Here is a 22,056-nt window from a genome sequence, read left to right on the forward strand (position 1 = left end):
AATTGCTGTAAAAGGGGATTTTAATTGTGTGTTGGTGGGAGTGACAATAGGTTTTATTTTTTATTGTTGTGCTTATTATCCTTATCGTAGACTGCTTCGATCTGGGTGGAGAGGCACAGTAAAATATTTTATATTTTATTTATTATTTTATTATTATTATTATTATTATTATTATTATTTCCTCCTGGGCAAAAGGCTGAAGGAGAAACAGTGCCACAACCACTTCCCCTCAAGAAGCAGCAAGAGTAATTGCGGTATTATTATTATTATTATTATTATTATTTCCTCCTGGGCAAAAGGCTGAAAAGGAGGAAGCTAGTCTGCAGTGCCAGAACCAGCTTCCCCTCAAGAAGCAGCAAGACAGAGGGCCTCCTTTGGGTCCGCCTCTCATGCTGGTGACGTCAAGGGAGGACCCACTTCCGCCGGAAGTGCACTCTCTATAGCTCCCCGGAGCTTGGTCCATTGGCTTTTTCCTTCCCCCAAGAGGAGCGCTCTCTTGTCTTGAGAGAGAGGCAGCCATGCTGGTGGCAGAGCTGCTGCTTTTCCTGCAGGAAGAGAAAGAAGAAGAGGAGGAGGGAAAGGGAGAGGGCTCCAGGAGCATCCTCTGCTTGTGCTCCCGCACCTTCGTCGAGTGAGCCTTTTTGTGACCTCTTTGATAGGCGTCTGCACTGCAGAGATAATGCACTTTCACGCTGCGTGGAACGCCACCCAACAGGATTCTGGGATTTGTAGTTTCTGCGAGGCACCAGCCACCCTGGTTTGAATGTAATGCAGTATGAGACCGCTTTAACTGCCCTGGCCCCAATGTTAGGGAATTCTGGGAACTGTCTTCGATTGTTTTAATGAATTATTTTAATGCTTTATTAGTATTATTATTATGTAGTTTAGCCTACTCTAAGAGAGATCTCTGGTGCAACTGTAAATCGCAGTTCCCAGGATTCCCTAGCACTGAGCCAGGGCAGTTAAATAGGTCTCAGACTGGGTTATTATTTCTGCAGTGTGTTTTGGACCTGAATGGCCTTGGGAGAGTCACGCTCTCTCAGCCTCAGAGGAAGGCAGTGACAAACCTCCTTTGAACAAATCTTGCCAAGAAAACCCCATGATAAGGGTTTTCCCCCACTTAGGGTTGCCATAAGTCAGAAGCGACTATAAGGCACACAGCAGCAACAACAACAACAACATGAGGCAACAGCACGCTTTGGCAGACATCCAGTAAAACTACAAATTGTAAAATACTGTTGGATGGGGCTGCAGCTCCACAGCATTATTTCTAGAGTGTAGGGATAATGAGCGCCACTTTAACAGCCATGGCACCATCCTATAGTATCCTGAGATTTGTAGTTTTGTAGGGGCAACAGTACTCTTTGGCATCAGAGGCTAAAGACCCAGTAAAACTACAAATCCATAGGATGGAACTACAGCACTACTGCCTTATTTCTAGAGTACAGTCAGCCCCCCATGTTATCCAATGACAAATGTTTTGAAGAGAAGGCTTATTCCAGTTTCATGAGACTAGCATAAAGATATTCTTTAGCTACAGATTCAACCATCCAGCTTGAAAATATGTAAATACATGTGTGTGTATATATACTATATATATTCTTGTATAAGTCTAGAAATTTAGGTTAAAAAAATTGACCCCCAATAAACTGAGTCGGCTTATCCAGTATAGGTACTGTACTTTAACTCTCATTTTTAAAAAAGGGATCCATCCCTGGTGAAAGGAAAGAGTGTAATTTGTCCTGAAAACAATGACCTCCCTCTGTTCTCTCATCCATCCACCCTTTAAAGTGAGCACAAAGTTAGGTCTGCTGAAATTTTGTACGTTCTTTGGCATTGTTTTCCCTTGCTTCATCATTTAGATCCTTTGTTACATGCCCCTAAGTTTTACCCTCAATTTATCCACAGGTCATATAAAGATCCATAATTTTGGCCTCAAAACCTGCCATCGATTTATACACCATTTTGCTATCCCATTGTCTTTAATGGGACTTGAGCATCCATGGATTTTGGTATCGGGGGGTGGGGGAGTGGTGGTCCTGGAACCAAACCCCAGCAGATATCAAGGGCCCACTGTAAAGACGCACCCTTAGTTGCATTCTTGCTCTGTAGGATGGGACAGTTGCTTTTTTAAAAAAATACTACTCAATTATCATGCTATCATTCAACTTTAACATACCTTGGCAACATCCTATTGAATCCTAGGATTTATAGTCTAGGGACAAGCATTTTGAATTCTTAGAGAGTTTTAGTGACTCACCAAACCCAGATTTCCACAGGATGCAGCAGTGGAATCATAGTGGTGAATAGTGTGAAAGAGTCCCACTATCACCACTCCAGTGGCTGCCAACTAACAAAATAGTTTTGACAGTGATTAGCAAAGTTGCCATAGGTCAAGATTGACTTGAAGGCAGAAAACAACAACAATTGTGTCTTCAGTTTGACTGTCAGCTTACAGCGACCTCATGAATTTCATAGTATTTGGCTGAATAGAAATCAGCGGGACAGCTTGCTTACTTTTGTTGTTCGGTTCTTTGGAATTAGATTATTATTATTATTATTGTTATTATTAAACTTTATTTCTAAAGCGCTGTAATTATACACAGCGCTGTACAAAGTCAGTAAAATTAAGGAATATATAAAAGCCTGCCCGAGGCGTACACTCTAAAAGTAATAACAATTAGATAGAGAAATAGATAAAATTACAATGTAGGAAAGAAAAGACAAATTAAAAAACATCAGATATAAAAGAAAATCACAGATGGGTAAAAAAGCAATAGGAACAAGCTACCTTCAAGCATCAATTGTACTGTAATCAGGGGCATCACTAACAGGATGCAAGGAGTTATTTCCAACTTACAGCAACCTTAAGGCAGGGTTTTCTTGGGAAGTTTCTTTAGAGGGGATTTGCCATTGCCTTCCTGTGAGAGAGAGTGACATGCCCAGGGTCACCCAGTGGGCTTCAATAGCCCAGCTAGGATTCGAACCCTGGTCTCCAGAGTCATGGGCCAGTGCTCAAACCTCTACACAATGCTGGCTCTCAATTTGTTTGCTTAGTCCTGAGCTAAGACCCATTGATTTCAGTGGGAATTCAGTTAAGCTACATTATTGTCCAACGCAAAGTTAGGAATGTGCTTATTAGAATCTGCACTTTGCTAGCTAGGTTTGGGATGAAAGCCTGGACTTTGCCCTCCTTTTGATGAATTTGGGGGAGAATGTTGTTGTACTATTGAATATATTGGCCTTGAATTTGTCAGCTGTGGTTAATAGAGAATATGGGAGGTAGACTAGTAGCTGGGCTTTTTGAACATATTGGACCTGTTGTCTACCAACTGTACTGGCTTCCACAAACCTAAGGTCTTGCCCTTTAAAAGAGGGCTGCTCAAATTGGTGGTCTGTGGACTGGTGCCTGGCTCATGGTCTGCAGTGAATTTAGGGATAGAAAGAAACAGTTGAAGGCATTTGGCACAAATACGTGTCTGTTGCAGTCTTTGGCAACAAAGAGTTGCAAAGCACTGCTTTAAGGGACTTCACAATTTGTGGACAAGATATCTCCACATATACTTGTCTGAAGGATTGTGAGATGATGCTGATGATTCATATCCCACTTTTCTCCCAATACAGGGTATTGTATACTTGGATAGTCTACCCAGAGAGATTAATTCAGCACGTTCTCTGTGTTTTTGTGCTACTTATGCAACCTGTTTTATTATTCTAGCGTATGGAGGATGGAAGGTTACAAATTGATTGCTTTTGTTTGGATTTTGCTTTCATAACCCTATTAGTCTTATCTGGTATTTTATGGTGTTTTAAACATTTTATTGTAAGCCACCTTGATAATATATTTGAAGGGCAGAATATAAAGATATAAATTTAAAAAGCACTTTGAGGAACTGATGTCCAAGATTGAACAGTTAGGATTTCCATTATCTTCCTGGGGATAATGACTTCAGTCTAAATAGGCTAATTCATTATTTGTTTCACAGTCAATGTGGAAAAAACTGCTTAGTGCAATGGTTCTCAACATTTGGTCCTCCAGATATTTTGGACTTCAGTTCCCAGAAGTCCCAGCCAGTAGGGTCAGTGCCCAGGAATTGTGGGAGCTAAAGTCCAAAACATCTGGAGAACAAAAAGTTTAGAAGCATTGGCTTAATGGACATGCTACAGTTTCTAAGGAATTCTAACTTGATACAGTACATGTCTCTTCTCCATTTTGGAATGGATGCTTGGATCTTCCTTATTCTGTTTAGTGGCAACACTTCAATCATTTTGTACATTTTTACAACCTCTTTTCCTCTGTAGACAAGGTACATTATAGATTATTTATCCCAACCTATATACAAGTGAATCCTGTACTGAAATACTGAGTAAATGCTAGGGTAATGTTCTAAAAAAATTATAACGGTAGTATGGAGAAGACCTCTTTTTTGTATACTTTTTCTTTCCAGTATTTCATTTCCAGTATTTCATTTATGGCTTTAAAAGTAATGTATTTATGCATTTTCTTCCAGGGATCGGAAATTGTACAAACTAGGCTTAAAGGGATTTTATGTCAAAGAGGGAGATAACAGTATAGGTAAGATATGCATGAAACATAAAATAAATATTTTTGCAGCTATATGGCCCATTTACTGTGCAACCATATTATGCTTATAATGTCTGGTTTTAAATGCATATTTTGAATATCCTATATGAGATAATGGTCTGCAGAAATAATCCAGTTTGAGACCGCTTTAACTGCCCTAGCTCAATGCTTGATAATTCTGGGAACTGTATTTTTGTGAGACATTAAGCCTTCTCGATCAGACAGCTCTGGTGCCACAATAAACTACAATTCCCAGGATTCCCTAGCACTGAGCCAGGACAGTTAAAGCAGTCTCAAACAGAATTATTTCTGCAGTGTTTTGGACCAATGTTTCTCTTCCACTGATCTAAATCCAATGTGATACTTGTGGTAGTGTTAGGGTTTCTACCCCATGCCCAGCCCTCTGCACTTCCCAAAAACCTGCTCTGAAATTTCCCTCCAGAGCAGTTTAGGGCAAGCAGGTGGGGGTGAGGTCTCCAAGAGGAGAGTTCGTTGCCATCTTCCCAATTCTGAAAGCAAAAGCTCAACATTTCATACCGGCTCTTGTAATTATGCCTGCAGAAGTGAATAGTTCTCTAAATGTTTGATTTTTTAAAATAATTAAATTAATCTAGGTACACACACAGTGTTGAAAAAACACTTATGTTGATTATGCACTTATTGTATATTGGCATGTTCAAGAGATCCTTAAAAAAATTTTTTCTTAAAAGCCTGAAAGAATTCTCCTAAATGAAGAATTTTTACTTTTTTTAAAAAAATGTTGGCTACAGAATGCTTGCTCAGGAAAAAAAAATGCTAGTATTGCTTTTCTGCACCAGAAACCTATAGCAAATTGAAGATGAAATTAAAGTGTAATTCCAGCATTTTATTGGATGTTAACAGAGGAAGATCAAGTAACTGAAGATGAGAACAATGAGCAGAAACATGATGCCTTTAGGACTGCTGACTTGTCATCACACAGCCATGCCCCTGGAGTGGAAGATACTGAACTAGATTCGGAGACAGAACTTATGAAGAGTATGGGTTTGCCTGTACAATTTGGTGGGTTGGCAACCCATAAGACTATGATGGTAAAAATTCCGTTTGTTTTCATACCGCTGTTTTTCTGTGTTATTTTAAAATGATTGATGTGAAAAGTAACCTGAGCTATTAACAAACAAAGTCGAACAGATCATCTACATTTTTGTTAATCTTAATTTTGGCAATTTTTTGAATTTACATTGAATATTTTTCATAGCAAAATCAAGTTCGAGAGATTTTTTTCCTGAAATTTGAAGAATGTTTTTGTTTGTTGGTTGGTTGGTTTCTTTGTTTGTTTTGGTGTGGCTTCATAAATTCTATATGACAGCCTCTGGCCTTATTATTATTATTATTATTATTATTATTAACCTTTGTTTATGAAGCGCTTTAAATTTACACAGCGCTGTACACAGCCTGATAGAAAAATATAGATGAGATTTTATTTCCTGTAGTAGTTAATGATGATTCAGGTGATTAAAGAATTCTCAAATGCAATAGCATTAAAAGATATTTATAAATGGAAGTGAAATGTGAGCTGATGTAATGACAGTTATAAATTAATAAATAAACATCCTTTCAGAATTCACAAACATCATTTTAAGGTATGATTTTTTTTCTGGCTAAATTGGTCTGTGGATTCAAAAGGCCTGTGCTTTTCTAAAATTGCAGAATTCTCTGAAGATACCAGCCACAGATGCTGGCGAAGCGTCAGGAAAAAATATTCAAGAACTTGGCCACATAGCCCGAAAAACCCACAAAAAAACATGGATCCCGTCCATGAAAGCCTTCGACTTCATATTGTAGAATTAGTTTTCAAAAGCTATTCTAGAGAATTTAGAATATTTGATAGGATTAACACATTGTACTACTTAGTAAATCATAGAAACCATTATTTCTGAACCACCTTTCTATTGTTAAAGGAGACTTGTATTCTTTAGTTTTTATCCTCATCCTGTGAGTGCTTGTGAATTTAAACAATAAAGTCAAAAGAGAAAAATCTATGCTAAAAATATTAAAATAATCTCATTTCTCAAACAGCCTCTTGAGAGTGCATCTCTGCTAGTTCTGATGGGTAGTGCTGGGCTCTCAGGTTCTGCTGGGCTCTCAACATTCATCACCATTGATTATGTTAGCTAGGGTTATTGGGTCTGGAGGACGTTATTACCCTCCCTGCTGCACAATGAGAGCTGCATTGAAATGTGTGAAACAAGCAAGAAAAATAGGCTTTTATAAAATGTAGATAGAAAAGTTTGGATGGAAGCACAACCAAAAAGCAAATTCTGCTAGGTTGCTAAATTAAGATGATAACAAATTGCAGATAATGAAATTGGCAAGACATTATGATCGCTTGGTCTTGTTACAGTCTAGCAGTGCCATGGGCCTGTATTAAATGAATGACACAGTTCTGTTGTATCAGAACTTTACATTCCATTCACAAATTAGTTTATTACTTAATCTTTTTCAGGAATCAGAGAATACTCATAAGAGGAGTAACAAAGTGATGAAGAAAAAGAAGAAAAAGAAAAAGATGTTGCAAAAAGATATTCTCAATGTAATGAAGGAGACTTTAGAAGAAGACCCTGAGATTGAAGATAACCACTCTCTTTCTGATGATCCATCCCTAATTAAGAAGGAGATTGATGAACACTGTGAAAATGGAGACAACCAACTTGATGAGCATCTGAAAGAAAAATGGGAAATATATTGGGGTGAATATGGAGAAGGACTTCTTTGGAAAAGTTGGCAGAAGAAACAGGAGAATGTAAATTCTGAGCTTTTATCCATAAGTGAGCCTTGGAATAATCCTGAAATGAAGGAAAAATGGGAGCAGCACTATAATGAACTATACTGGTATTACTGGGAACAGTTTCATTACTGGGCAAGTCAAGGTTGGACTGTGGATGTTGCACAGAACCATAGTCCAGAAATGAATACAAGTAAGCTAGAAATAGAGCAAGGAAGGACACAGCATGTTAGTGCAGATGGACAGTTCAGAGAAGTTCTGAACTCAGGTTTCTGCTCTCTTCCTTCTGTTGCCAACTGTGATGGTAATCCAACTCTAAATGATGATCAGTATAATAATGACATTCTTATGGAGATCAGTAAAATAAACCTGAGCTCGGAAGGAGAAGAAGACAGCAAATTGGAAAACATGGTTGATAGTAATGATAGTCAAGGACTCAATTTAACAAGCATGGAAAGGTCATGTCCTTGTGATTCTAACCGAACTGAGAAATCTGATGAGAATCTAAAGGAAAGAAGTACATCTTCTGAACATGGGTCTTCTAACCAAACAGGTTGGTGTATTTGTATGTACTGCCTGTCTACTTATGGCAGCCTCATGATTTTCATAGGCTTTTCTTAAGCAAGGAATAGTCAGAGGTAGTTGTGCCAGTTCCTTCCTTTGAAATATGACCTACCTGTATATATCAAGGTCAAAATTCCCCTCCTACTCTTTCATATGGCTTTAAGGTTTTCCCTCTGATTAAAGCATCCATTCCATGAAAATCCTCCATTCTTTTTTAAAAGATTTCTTTTTTTTTTTTTTAAGATTTCTTCAGTTGTGTGGTGACAACAGTATGTATCTCAGTGACAAAGCAACAAGGAATTTGGCGGTTGGTTTTTCTCTAAAGATTGCATGTACAGCACTGTAAATTTACAGCGCTTCATAAATAAAGGTTAATAATAATAATAATAACCCTGCCCAAGGTCAAGAAGGACAGAAAGTATGAATGTATTTGAGGCTCTGATATTTAAAATTCAGTGCTTAAACCTAATAAGTGGGTGGGAGAGATAGAATTACTATGTGATAACTAGTTCATTAGATTAGACCACAGTTTCCAAGTAAGAAAAGGCTCAGAAATAATGTCTCTGTGATAATTTCTCATTCACATTCTGTTTCCATTTTAGTTTCACAGGAGTCGTCCAAGGCACTTTCCACAGGAGGTGGGCAGTCACACAATAACAGTGATGGTGATGAACAGCCACCTGAACATAAACATGCTAAATTAAAGAGGAGGCAGGTTATCAATCACACTTTTTCATTTTATCCTCCACTGTTTTATTGAGTGTATTTTATATGAAATTGTAGTTTTTTATCTTGTAATAATGGCATGTTACATAACGCCTGCAAAAGGCGAGCTGAGGCCGCCTCTTTTTGCTGCGCAGCGTTACTGCAGCAACTAAATGTCACAGTACCGCTGCGCAGCAAAAAAGGAGCGCTTAGAAGCAGCTCCTGTTTGCTGCACAGCTGCAACACAGCAAAGCACCATAGGATGGTGCGGTGGCATCACAGCTGTGCAGCGCTATTTGGACGCTGCGCAGCTGTGACATCACCGATGCGTGCGATGTGTGGGCGGGGCCATGCAATCATGGGGCCCCCCCACACATACTAGGGTTAGGGAGCGTGCAGTTGGTGCATGCTCCCTAACCCTAAAATCGGCACCAGCACAGCACAAAAGGCCAGTCTGTACCGCACCATTGTTTCTGTTGTTGTAATCCCACCTTGATCTGCAGGGAGAGGCAGGAAATATAAATTAAAATTATTGTTGTTGTTGTTGTTGTTGTTATTATTATTATTATTATTATTAAAAGATTGTCCCTTGTTTCAGAATTAGGTTCTAGCCATAATTTATCCTCTACATTGGAGGAAAATGGTTCTTAAGTCAGAACGGTTATATATATATATGTATATATATTTGCTTTTTGGGCAAAAAGGATTTATGACAGTTTCACTGAAGATAGCTTTGGAAATAGTTTCTTACCAAAAGGAACATTGTCTGAGGCCCAAAACAGATGGCCCAAAAGAAATAGTTTCTGGCCGCTTCAAGGACACAGTGTTCAGATGACACATGCCCCCAAAGTGGCCAGAAGCTGTTTTAAGGCCACCAAAGGTGTCTCGAAGGTGCCAGAAAAAGGAGTAGATTTAACCAACTCCTGGCAGCTCCCCATTTGGGACCACAGCTGTGGCCCACTTTGAAAGCTGGCCATGCAGTCACTGTGGTCCTGGGCTGATTGCGGCTGGAACAGCCAGGGACCACTCCTTGCCATCCATCTGCTTCGGGCCTGAGATAATATGAAATATATTTCTGAAGATGTAACACATTTCTGAAATTGTTAACAAGCTGAAGAAAATTATAATTTATAATAATAATTATAATTTTTCTACATAGTTAACTGTTTTATAAGTATTTAAAAATTGTTTACCCTTAATTCAAAGAATAAGACAATGAACAATTGTGGTTTTTTTTCCATCTTGCTATGAATTATAACACATGTATTGTGGTTTCTTTCCAGTCATGAATTAGATGCTGAAGAAGATCCTCAGGCTGATCCAGAAAATGTTTTTGGTCTCCTGGGGCTCAAGCATGGTACAGGACGAAGGTTATTGATAATGTTTCCTCTGTTTGTCTTAAATGATCTTTCACTAAAACTAGTGTTCATGGTTTGAAGTGTGTAATATATCTTTTTTCTGTGTGTTGAAATGCAATTGAGGTTTCTATGTGTTGAAATGCTACTTCAGTTTCTCCAGAAACCTTTGATAATACTTAATATTGTCGAAGTATAACATTTTCCTAGCCTTCAGAAAAGCTTTATACGATCAAACAAAATGAATGTGTGTGTACATTTGTGAACAAGAATTACTTAGTTTTTAGAGGTAGGATTCAGGAACTGGTTTGGAATGAAAGTCATCATTTTATTCAAAGGATTGGTACAAAGTTTATTAGATCCTTCTGCTACACTGCTATAAATGTATCAAAATACATTGTTTCCCTGGGGCTGCTTACAGCCCCCCAGTGATGTTTATGTAGCTGTCAGCCCCTCCAGGAAACCTCCCTTTTTCTGTGAAACAGGCATGGTTCCCCAGCCCACCTCTTGGACTGAGGGATTGGGGCCCTTGCCACATGTCAGCTAATTCTGTTTTCCTTGGTGACCAATACATAATGGTGGTTAAACCAGGATGCCAAGTTAATAATAACATTCCACTTAAGCATCCTTAAGTATTGAAATTTCAGGATATTTATATGGAAAATGAGCAGGCTCTTTTGTACTCTTAGGCTATTTATTATAGGCATTCATAGATATATAAACATAACAATCTTGGGGAGAAACACGAACATAGCAATGTCCAGGGCCTTACCTTAATTTCATTGCATTGCATCATACATTACATACATCACATTACATGGCTTTCTAGGTATTTACTTTTATAGGAACTAAAGCATTTAATGTAGCCTTTTATCCATTATCATCAAGTTCTTTCATAATTTCATAGTGTCTACTAAGGCATTACACAGACATTTCATACAGAATACAGAGTTCTGTTGCCTGTATCTCCTTAACCATCTTAAGGTATACATTGTATTTCTTCAGATATACATGCTCATCTGCTGAGGAATTAAACATCTCTAAGGAAGCATCTGTGACTACACAGGCTTTTTTCCCCCTTCTTCATTTTTAATGGTATCTGTATTATACAGCCATGTAACTATTCTTACCGGTATAAATCAACATTTTTGCTAGCATTTTCCGGCAATTATCAATCTATTATTTCATTAGGAGAGCAGGCTGTTCAAAACCAGAAGTGGCTTTTCCCAGTCTTTTCCTAGTTTTTGGCATTTTTAGGAGACTGGAGGGTTCTGAAAGAGAAAAATGGGTTTTGTACCTGATAGTTGATAAAGGTGATTCCAAAAAAATAAAAATTGTTGTGTGGGCCTTTTTATATAGCATAATTTAAAGGAGAATCTCAAGAGTAGAATTCACAGCCAGTAAATATCAAGTGAAGCTGAAAAAAATCTTTTCCACTAAATAGGTTCTACCTGTTTCTCAAACTGAAAGGTAGGGTGAAATTTTATGTGTGTATGTGTTTATTCCCAGATACAAAGAAATTCCTGGCTTTAGTGAACGGAAAGTAACTCATCTCAATAAAAACATGAAATTTAAATCAAAGGTGTTGGACATGCGCAGAACAATCAAGACCAAAAACAAACATATATTTTTTACAGAAGAGCCTGAAATGGTAGTGTTTAAGAAGAGTGAAACTCTGAATAAGGTAAATATTGTTTGCTGTTATAAATTAAGAGAGTTGGTAGGGGAAAATATATTAAGCTTTCTATTTTTTATTGTTTTCTAGATATCTTATTTATGGTATCAAATATGTCCTAATTTTCATGTTTCCCTTGGCCTGCACAGGTACCTGTCACCTATGCATTTTGTAGTATATATTGTCTGACAAAAGGACCATACTTTGCTTCCTGCCTTTCCCATCTACAGACACTTGATGCATTCCATTGTTTCCTTGCCACAGTGTAGTTGCCTATTATTAGTGCTTCTGAGTAGTCATTATTCAAGAATTTTACTATTATGGATTTGTATTATAATTACTGCCTGTACTAAGTTTGATCTAAACCCTACCAGTCTTAGTTCTGCTATCTGCTATTACTCTATGTTGGTTATAATGGCCCATGCTTTACGCACCTTTCCAACTCTGTTGGCACTCAGTGATGTGCTCCTTTTGGACCTTGATTGTTTCTTTGGTTTTGGATGCCTGCTATGGGGTGTCCCTATCTGATCTGCATGTTCTTTGCATTTTTACATTGAATTTTCCTTACTTAATTTTCATTATTATCTGGCTTGTCATACTATTCTTAGATGCTGATAGTTAATTTTTTAACCTCATTGTAAGGTATTACTGCCATGGTTAATATTGCAGCAGTCATTACATACATTTCCTTATTATTGCAGGCTACTATATTAAACATTTTATAGGCTGCATTATAAGCTGCACATTGGCCACAGTTATTGGCCACTTACCATATTCCTTTGGTCTATTATAGCAGTCTTTGGTACATAATCCATATTTTTGATACGTCCTTAGTAACTTAAGTCCAAAACGCACTGCAGAAATAATCCAGTCTGAGACAGCCTCAACTGCCCTGGCTCAATGCTAGGGAATCCTGGGAATTGTAATTTATTGAGGCACCAGAACACTCTTACAGAAGGATAAATGTCTCACAAAACTACAGTTCCCAGAATTCCCTAGCACTGAGCCAGGGCAGTTACAGCAGTCTCAAACTGAATTATTTCTGCAGTGTGTTTTGGACTATAGTTACTATATTTGTTTGGTGATTACTGTAGCCTTCATTACATATATCTGGTTGTTACTTCATATGGTCCATATGGCATAGGTCACAGTTATTGGCCACTGTTATAATATATTTTTTTTTTGGCTATTATCACAGTCGTTAGTACATAAACCATTCACAATACTTAACAAGGTCCTTACTGATGTTGTTAGTATGTTCCTTTGGCAATTATCTAGTCTTTATTACATGAGCCTTTTGTTCCACTTCATAGGGTCTTCATGAACATTGTCATTATATCTCTTAGTGTATTATTGCAATCTTTATTTCATAAACCATTTTATAATGCATCACAAGGTCTTTACTGACACTTACTATTCTTTTCTTATTGACATTGCTGGCTGTTACCGCAGTCTCGATTACATAGACCATGTTCTACTGCATCACAAGTTCCTTATTAACATTGGGATTGTATTACTTGAGTTATTATTGCAGTTATTATTGCATGAACCATTCTACATGATTATCCATAAAGTCCTTATGGTCCATTATTACTTTTAGTATTTATTATATTTCCATGGCTATTACTGCACTTAATATAAATACCACCAGTTATAACAGGGGTAGGCAACCTGCGGCCCGCGGGCCGGATGTGGCCCGGCGAGGCCTTGGGACCGGCCCCAGCCCAGTCCTGCCGCCGATTGCCGCCAGGGCCTTTGGGGGGGCAATTGTCTATAGAAGCCTCAGAAAAATGCATTTATATTAATGTTTTTTTAAAAATCAGCAAATTTTTTCTCGTGTCCTCCATATTTTTAAAAAAAGTATCTTCCATTTGAAAATTTTGTCCTACATTTGTCCTGGTTTATTTATATATTTATTTAATTTTAAAAAAATATTTAATTATTTATTTTTTGGCTTCGGCCCCCCAGTTGTCTGAAGGACAGCAACCCGGCCCCCGGCTCAAAAAGATTGCCTACCCCTGAGTTATAATTTGTCAAAAGGCCATTACTGGCCATTGTTAACATAATTCTACTGCTAATATTGCAGTTGCTTTTACAATAATTCCACAGGGTTGTGGTGATATATTCCCTGTTATTAATTCTGCTATCCATGCTGATTATTTTACTTGTGTTATCATGTGCTTGGCTATTTGGCTAGCGTTATTTCAGCTGCTTCTTTTTCTGAGGTTTTGAAGTGTTATGGCATAATGTTGGAACTGAAATAGTATAATGACCATTTTTAAAATAATTTGCACATACTGCAAAACTCAAACTAAAGTCATACTGAAAATGGGAGAAAAGTGACCCACTTGAAGCGAATGGGGGTGCACATTAATATCCCAATTGCCAAAATATAGTTTGCATTTTAGATGTTCTTTGATAAGAAAATGAAGTATTCAGAGACAGCCGTGTTAGTCTGGAATATCAGAATGCAAAGGGGTCTTGCAGCACTTCACAATAATGCAAAAGTTTATGGAATGGTTGACCAAATAGAGTTCATATGCAGAGATTTTATGAAGCTTGCATCCCATCTAAAAGCAGAGGTTGTGTTTCTAAGTCTTCTGTGGGGTGGCCATGAATATACTGCAGAGGTTTTTGATGTTCAGACAGTGATTTATATTGATGGATATCCTTTTCCAAGTGTGTATATTTTTTAAAAAAAAATCTTTAGCAATGTATTTACAAATTTATTTTATTGTTCAAATTTATGTTTTGTAATGCTTGGTGTTCTAGGTCGAAAGTTTCTTGAAGCAAGTGAATGAACCTATGGAAGAGACATCTGAAAACAAACTAATTCATGCTTCCACCAGCAGTGATTCAGAAGAACAGGAAAATGATACTGGCTCACAAAATAATTCAAATATCCAAAACTGTGACCTGCTACTTCCTGGTTCAAATTCTAGCAGAATTAAAAAAAATAGCATTGAGAAGAAAAAGCTGGTGATAGCAGCAAGTAATTGTAATTCTCAGGTGCCTGAGGATGAGATGAGAACAGAAGTATGTCCTTTGGAAAGAGAACTAGTTCCTCTGGATATTCCAGACTATCTGCAGATGGAAACAGAAGGTGAGAGATAATTCTAAGTAAAGCTTTTAAAATAAATTGTATGTATATAACATTTTATGCACACACATGTGAACATTCGTTTTGGGGAGGAAAAATAGTGTTTTATATTTGTTTTAAGAATGTAGCATCCTAGAAAATCGCCCCACAAGGTCCTTTAGCCATGTCTTTGTGTTTACTCATTCTGCTGAAAGTGAAGAAAGAAGTACATTTGCTGATGATAAGATCAAAATAGGTTCTTAATAAAAAATTTAAAGCCAGGAATGATGATCTAATGAGGCAATGTGGTTTTCATCGTGCAGGTGAAGTAAATGCTATAAAAAAGAAGAAAAACAGAAAGGCCAAGAAGAAGAAAAACAGAAATAAACCATCTCTACCCCCTGAAATAGCTGCTGATCCAGAACTGGCTAAATACTGGGCACAGCGGTACAGGCTGTTCTCTCGGTTTGATGAAGGGATTCAGTTAGACAGAGGTAGGTTCGTAATAGTAATAGCGAGCTATATGAACTAAAAGCTACATTATTTTGAAGTGATTAAGAAGTTGGTGATGAAGTAATATGTATAAATTGTGTGATATTACAGCCTGGCATGTTAATACATCACAATAGCCAGGATTGGTTGATTTACTGTGAATTAGCAGTGTTCTAATGGATGCAGCCTATTTGATCCTATTTCAGGCTAACGAGTAAAAATAATAAGAAGATCTAACTTATTGTGACATATGACCCAGGATCCTGATACATTCCTCTCAAACAAGTCATGATTATAAATTCAACAACCTTTGGCTTGTTTGGGAACATCAAACCAGGATTTCACAATAAGCCAGAGGTGAAGAATATGTGTCCCTTCACACATTATTATACTGCAGCTTCTATCTTTAGCCATCATAGGCAGTGGTGAGGGATTATGGCAGTTATGATCCCTGTCTTGCCTGTTGATGCTGTTGTCTGATGTTGTATATTTTATTGTTTTTAGCTGCTTTTAATTGAATTTTCATGTAAACACTGGCCAAAAACATCTGAAGGAGGAGATATTCCTTTTCCTTGTAATTCTTTCTTATTTACCATATATACTTGACTATAAGTCGAAAAATTTATGCCCCAAAATGAACTCCAAAATCTTGGGTAGTCTTATGGAAGGGTCAATGAGTTAATGCTAATAAATTTTGTGAAAGAAGTGCCCACCTTTCTCTGTAGCCTTGTAACGGCTCCCTGTTTGAAGCCCCGACGCCAGCTCTCCTCTCCTCCTCTCTTCCTCTGTGTGTGTGTGTGTGTGTCTGTTTCCCAGGCTCTCAGCCTTCCTGCAGAGCCAGATCTGACAAGATGCTGCTGAGAGAAGGAACACAAAGAAAGTATGCCCAGGCTTATACTCCGTTTTGCCTGGAAGTCCTGGGGGTGAGAAGGAGAGAGAGAGAGAAAGCCCTGTCCTCTATTTCTGAAAGCCATGAGTCTTGGGAGTTCTGGGGGTGAGAAGGAGAGAGAGAGAGAGAAAGCCCTGTCCTCTATTTCTGAAAGCTATGAGCCTTGGGAGTCCTGGGGGTGACAAGTAGAGAGACAGTCCTCCTTTTCACAAGCCATGTGCCTTGGAGATGGTTTTGGTAAGGGGAAGACTGTGTGTGTGTGTGCACGCGCATGCTGAGATTTGTTTCCCCTTTTCCATACTGAGACTGATGCTTAGGAGAGATCCAGAGAGTGAGATATACAGAGGGAAGTGGTGTTTTGTTCCCCCCCCCCTTAGATCTTTTGTAACATCCTCCAGTGTTTGCCCCTCGACTTATCCACGGGTCCATGATTTTGGATCCAAAAACTGCCCTCGACTTATACATGAGGTCAACTTATACATGAGTATATACGGTAATTTTATTCTCAATAAAAGATGTCAAGATGTTTGAGGATATTGCTTGGAATAGCCGGAATACATTTAATTTTCCACATCAGATTAATTGATCAGATTAATTTATGTTCAGATTAATTCCTCATTCAAAGATCTGACAAACTGTTTTTTGTTTTGTTTTTGTTTTATCAGAGGGATGGTTTTCTGTTACACCTGAGAAAATTGCAGAGCATATTGCAGACCGTGTAAGGCAATCCTTCAAGTCCGACATCATAATAGATGCATTTTGTGGTGTTGGAGGAAATGCAATTCAGTTTGCCTTGGCAGCAAAAAGAGGTAAATGTTTCCATTACCTTTTCTCTTTCATGCACATATTAATTTTACTATCTGTGTTTGGGTGAATATTGGAAAATCTTAATTGTACTATTTAAAGTTAAAGATTGTTACTGTAAATTGATCAGATAACTGTGCATGTACAAGGAAAACACAATGGTTAAAGCTAAACAAGGTTTGTTCTTCAATAGTAAGTACTGTAGAGCCATACACAGGGGATCTGTTCCAGACACACACCCATGTAAGGCAAATCCCATGTAAGCTCGACCTCATTAATAGAATAATAATAATAATAATAATAATAATAATAATAATAATTTTTATTTCTATACCGCTTTTCCAGAAGATCAAAGCGGTGTACACAACATTTAAAACCAGTTACAACACATCATAAATAGATAAAAACCAATACATATACAATCTAAAATCTAAAAACAATCATTTAAAAGGGTGAGGCAAAAAGTTGATGGGATCAGAATACTCTAGTTCATTTTCCAGAGGGGAAGGCTTGACAGAAGAGGAAAGTTTTTAGCCTCTTTTTGAATGTTTCTAGGAGGGGGGTGATCAAGCGGAGTTCCTCAGGAAGATTGTTCCAGATTTGTGGGGCCGCTACTGAGAAGGCCCTCTGGGATGTAGTAGCATATTTAGATGATGCAATTTCTAGCAAGTTCTTCCCGGTTGTTCTGAGTGTGCAGGGCAGATTATATGGGGAGATGCGGTCCCTCAAGTAACTCGGGCCCAAGCCATGTAGGGCTTTATAGGTAATAACCAACACCTTGTATTGTGCTCGGAAGCGAATAGGCAGCCAGTGCAGATCTTTCAGAATAGGTGTTATATGGTGGGGCTCGTGGTTGCGGCGGCGCTCACATGCGGCAGCCACATGCACTGTTCATTCAATAGCGATGCGGCTTCCGTGTAAACAGAAAGCTCCCTATGGTGTGCCCGCCTATAGAGCAGGCACACTGTATTAATTTTTTTACTGCTTCACCAATCACTGAACTGACTTGTTCTATCTAATCTGTGTTTAAAATGATTTGTTTTTCAGTCATTGCTGTTGATATTGATCCTGTGAAGATCCGTCTTGCTCACAATAATGCAGAAGTGTATGGAGTGGCTGACCGAATAGAGTTCATATGTGGAGATTTCATGAATCTTGCATCTTGTTTAAAAGCAGATGTTGTGTTTCTGAGTCCTCCATGGGGTGGCCCTGAATATACCACTGCAGAAGTTTTTGATGTTCAGACCATGATTTATCCTGATGGATATCCTTTTACAAATTATCCAATCACTGCTATTTCTTTACAAAATAAAAGCTAACACTGTATTATATATATTATATACTTGGGGAGTTCTCATCTATCACTTGTTTTTAGATTTTAATATCCTCGTCAGTTTGGAATTGCAGGGAGGCCAGTTGTTCTGTTGTCTTAGCTTCTGTTGTCATTGTTGCAGAAAAAGTTTAAAACATTTTGGTATGGTCAATATTTAAGACTGGGGAAATCCAGAGAATTATAGGGCAGGCATACAGGCATTTTCATTTTCACCATCTTGTTTGATTGATTATTATACCCTTTTTCCTATGAGTTGATTTAAAGTTGTGGACTGTTTCTTATAAATCAGTTCTTGAGAGATTTCACTAGCGTAAGTTCCAGACATAAGAGTACTAAGATTATGAATAAGCTCTGAGACAAGTTGTCTTGCTTGCAAACTACTGTATTTGATATTAGAGAAGGCATGAAGAAGCTTTTCAGAGTCAAAATTATTTCCAGAATTTGCTCTAGTGAAGGCAGATTTCCTATGCTGCCAAAATATCCAGAACACATGAAACCATTTTGTTGGAGATGACAAAAAGTTGGAGAATGAATTCTAGGCCTTGTGGGAGTTTTTGGTGGGATTTTTAAAAAATCATCAGCAACATGGACAGTTGCCTGTCCTTCTGAATTAGAACAGATGCTCAAGTAGAACAGGTACTCAACAGATCTAACTGTGAGATATAGAAACATAGCAGCATTAAATGAATTAATAGATTTTAGGACTGAAAGAGTTCAGATGTTTATTAAGTCTCCTCTTTAGTCCTGAGGCAGGATCACGTATTCATATATCTTAATAATTCTCATCTGGTTAATAATTATTCTTGTAGGGTGATCAAGTGCATAGACACCATATTTTGGTCATGCCCCCTAATATCATCAGACCCAGAGGGAGTTGGCAGAGAAACATGAGACCCACACTTGAAATGTCAATGGATAGAGTTATTGAAAATGTCAAGGGATAGAATTATTTAAAATATTCCAATTGAAGCAGTATTTAATTTCTTTCTTCCTTAACTTCTTTCTACATTTGAAATTTTCAAGCTGTCACAAAAGATTACCAACAACATTGTGTATTTTCTTCCCCGTAATGCTGACATAGATCAGGTAAGTTGTAATTTACTTGTACATCTAGTATAGCACAGTGGCTAGAAAACTAAACTAAGTCTTCAGTTCAAATCTGAAGATTTGTCTTAATTTAATAGTGGATATAACACTATTTTTGCCTGCCAGTCTTAATTTAATAGTGGATCTAACACATGTTAAAATATGATAGACTACATAATTGGAAGCAGAAGATGGAGAAATTCTATTCTTGCAGCAAAAATAAGACCAGGCACAGACTGCAGCACAGACCATAGCCTACTAATATCAAAAATTAGAATAAAGCTGAAGGAGAACACAAAATCAGTCATCATGCCAAAATATGATATGAAGAACATCTCAACAGAATTTAAAGTATTGTAAAAATATTTTTACTATTAAGCCTAATTGACTGAGAACCAGATGAACTTTGGACAGAAGCCAAGGACACAGTCAAGGAGGAAAGCAGAAATGCTATCTGTAGCTATAAAGAAAGAGAAGAATCAGTGAATAACAGATGAAACACTTTAAGTAGTAAAGGACAGACAAGAAGCAAAAGAAAAGGGAGACAGGAACGGAACCAAAACCATGAATGCAACCATTCAATAATTTGTGCACAAGAATAAAGAGAATTATTGTATTGATCAATGCAGAGAAATAGAAGCTGACAACAAAGAAAGGAAGAGCAAGAGATCTTTCCCACAATATCCATGAAATCAAAGGGCAATTTAAACTGAGGAGGGGAATGTTGCATGATCAGCAGAGGAACATAATACATGACCAACAAGAAGAAAAAAGATGATGGAAGCAATACACAGAAGAGCTGTATAAAAGAGATGATAAATGCACATGGAGGAAGAATCATGAAGATGAACCTAAAATTTGTGAAGTAAAAGTGAAAGGTGAAGTAAAAGCTGTACTCAAAGCAATTGGGAAGAATAAATCACCAGGACAGATGACATACCAAAGGAACTGTTTCAAGCTATAAAGACAGAATTGATTTTAGTTCTAACTAAAATATGCCAACAGATATAAAAAAACAAATCAATGGCCCAGAGATTGGAAACTAAATATTCCCGTATCAAAAAGGAGGCACAAAAGAGTAACTAAAGGACCATTGAGCTGAGTGTTGAAGGCAGGAGGTCTTGGAGGTGTCTCATTCATGAGGTCATCATGAGTCAAAGTCAATTCAAGGGCAGTTAACAACAACATAGTTATTAGATTAAGCTATAACAACCCTCCAAGAATATGTATATTACTAAAGAAATATAAATTATTAATGTAAAAAAGTGTTTCTGCTAAAATTATTTTAAAGTGTCCTGAAATGTGAAAGATGTCATGGTGATTGACCATTTTCTCAATAAGTGTCTTGATGTGTCCACACCCTTTCTAATCAAGATGAGAATGTTGGAGCATTTGTGAGACCAGCAGTCCACACTTCCAAAGCAGTATACCTGGATCAAACCCCAAAGAGGCGCTCTGAGCTTGTGACCATGCAACTACAACTTCAGCAGTTTTGAATTGAAATTTGGACCTTGCTACTCAAAGATGGTGGCTGCAAATCTGGACAACTTTAAAAGGAAGAAGGTGTATTCATGGGAGATAAAGCTGTTACAGGCTACTAATTGAAGTTGTTATAATTCATCTCCAATATCAGAGGCAACATCTCTTTACACAACTAGGGGAGTATTAGCATTAACATGCTGATGTCTTGCTTGTGGATTTGCACTGAGCTTTTGCTTGCCCAGAGAATTCTGGACTATATAGGACGTTGGTCTGATCCAAAAAGATTCTTCCAGGTTATTGATGGGGATATAATTTTAGTCAATGGAGAACTTGGATTATAGGAGTGGGGAGAGAAAAGCATTTTCTGGTTCAATATATCTTTCTGTAACTAGTATGCTACTGATGGAAAGAGTAACATGAATAAAGAAGTTCTCCTCACCAAAAAAGAAAACACTGACTTAGGTTACTGTTTGTGATTGCACTTGTATCTGTCTCTCAGATATACTATAATATGGTTGATGTTGCATTGTGACATGTAATTATTCCTTTTTGTTTGTGTGTTTTACGTTTTAGGTAGCTTCCTTAGCTGGACCAGGAGGGAAAGTTGAAATAGAACAAAATTTTCTTAACAACAGATTGAAGACCATAACTGCTTATTTTGGAAACCTAATCAGACAAGACACATCATGATGGCTTAGATGAAGAAACCACTAATCATTGCAAAATTGATAATTTGATATTTCTGAAGTTCATTCCTTCATCTGTTTCTAAAATTAGTGGCTGTCATATTTTTTAAGAAGAAATGGTTTGGAATATGTATTGTAGTACTAATAAAATGTTTTTAATAAAACAAGATTTTCTGTAGCATTGAAGTGATAAAGATATGGTTCACTATTAGACTTTAGTTAATATTTTAATAGTTATAATTAATATTCCCAAACTTACATTAAATTTAGAGGCTGACCTATTTATTTCAGTGACAGGTACTATAAATACAAAATTTATCTGTTTTTAAAAGTAGAAAATAATATGATTCAGTAGTGTGGATTTGGTGAGAGGTAAGATGAAAGGGGATAATAACCAGAGGGAGAGACAGAAATGTGAAAAGTTGTGTTAAAGTTGTGAATACAAAAGCTGGGAAAAGACAGGAATGCACAGTTTGAAGTTGAAAAGGCATTGAAGTTGGCCAAAAAGGAATCTTTGGAGGGTGGAAGGAAGGAGATGGAGAGTGAAAGTGTAGACA

General features: G+C 37.5%; 1 protein-coding gene across 1 annotated transcript; it reads left to right on the forward strand.

Annotated features, from left to right (window-relative positions):
- Positions 1-474: 474 nt before the first annotated feature.
- TGS1 (trimethylguanosine synthase 1) lies at positions 475-21,663 on the forward strand. The gene is made up of 13 exons (XM_042465349.1): positions 475-631; positions 4,512-4,576; positions 5,468-5,655; positions 7,071-7,902; positions 8,516-8,624; positions 9,902-9,988; positions 11,483-11,657; positions 14,421-14,751; positions 15,051-15,221; positions 16,774-16,917; positions 17,960-18,176; positions 19,253-19,331; positions 21,387-21,663. The coding sequence occupies exons 1-13, from the start codon at positions 519-521 to the stop codon at positions 21,501-21,503; spliced, it is 2,628 nt and encodes an 875-aa protein (XP_042321283.1). The 5' UTR covers positions 475-518; the 3' UTR covers positions 21,504-21,663.
- The last annotated feature ends 393 nt before the right edge of the window (positions 21,664-22,056 follow it).

Source organism: Sceloporus undulatus, chromosome 4 (genome assembly GCF_019175285.1).
Source record: "Sceloporus undulatus isolate JIND9_A2432 ecotype Alabama chromosome 4, SceUnd_v1.1, whole genome shotgun sequence".
NCBI classification, from domain to species: domain Eukaryota; kingdom Metazoa; phylum Chordata; class Lepidosauria; order Squamata; family Phrynosomatidae; genus Sceloporus; species Sceloporus undulatus.

Excerpts from the sequence above, each read along its gene's own strand:
- TGS1 (XM_042465349.1), top strand. The coding sequence starts at position 519 with ATGCTGGTGGCAGAGCTGCTGCTTTTCCTGCAGGAAGAGAAAGAAGAA. Across the intron at positions 4,577-5,467 it reads AGAGGGAGATAACAGTATAG|AGGAAGATCAAGTAACTGAA; the intron begins GTAAGATATGCA and ends GGATGTTAACAG. Across the intron at positions 18,177-19,252 it reads ACCATGATTTATCCTGATGG|ATTTGAAATTTTCAAGCTGT; the intron begins ATATCCTTTTAC and ends ACTTCTTTCTAC.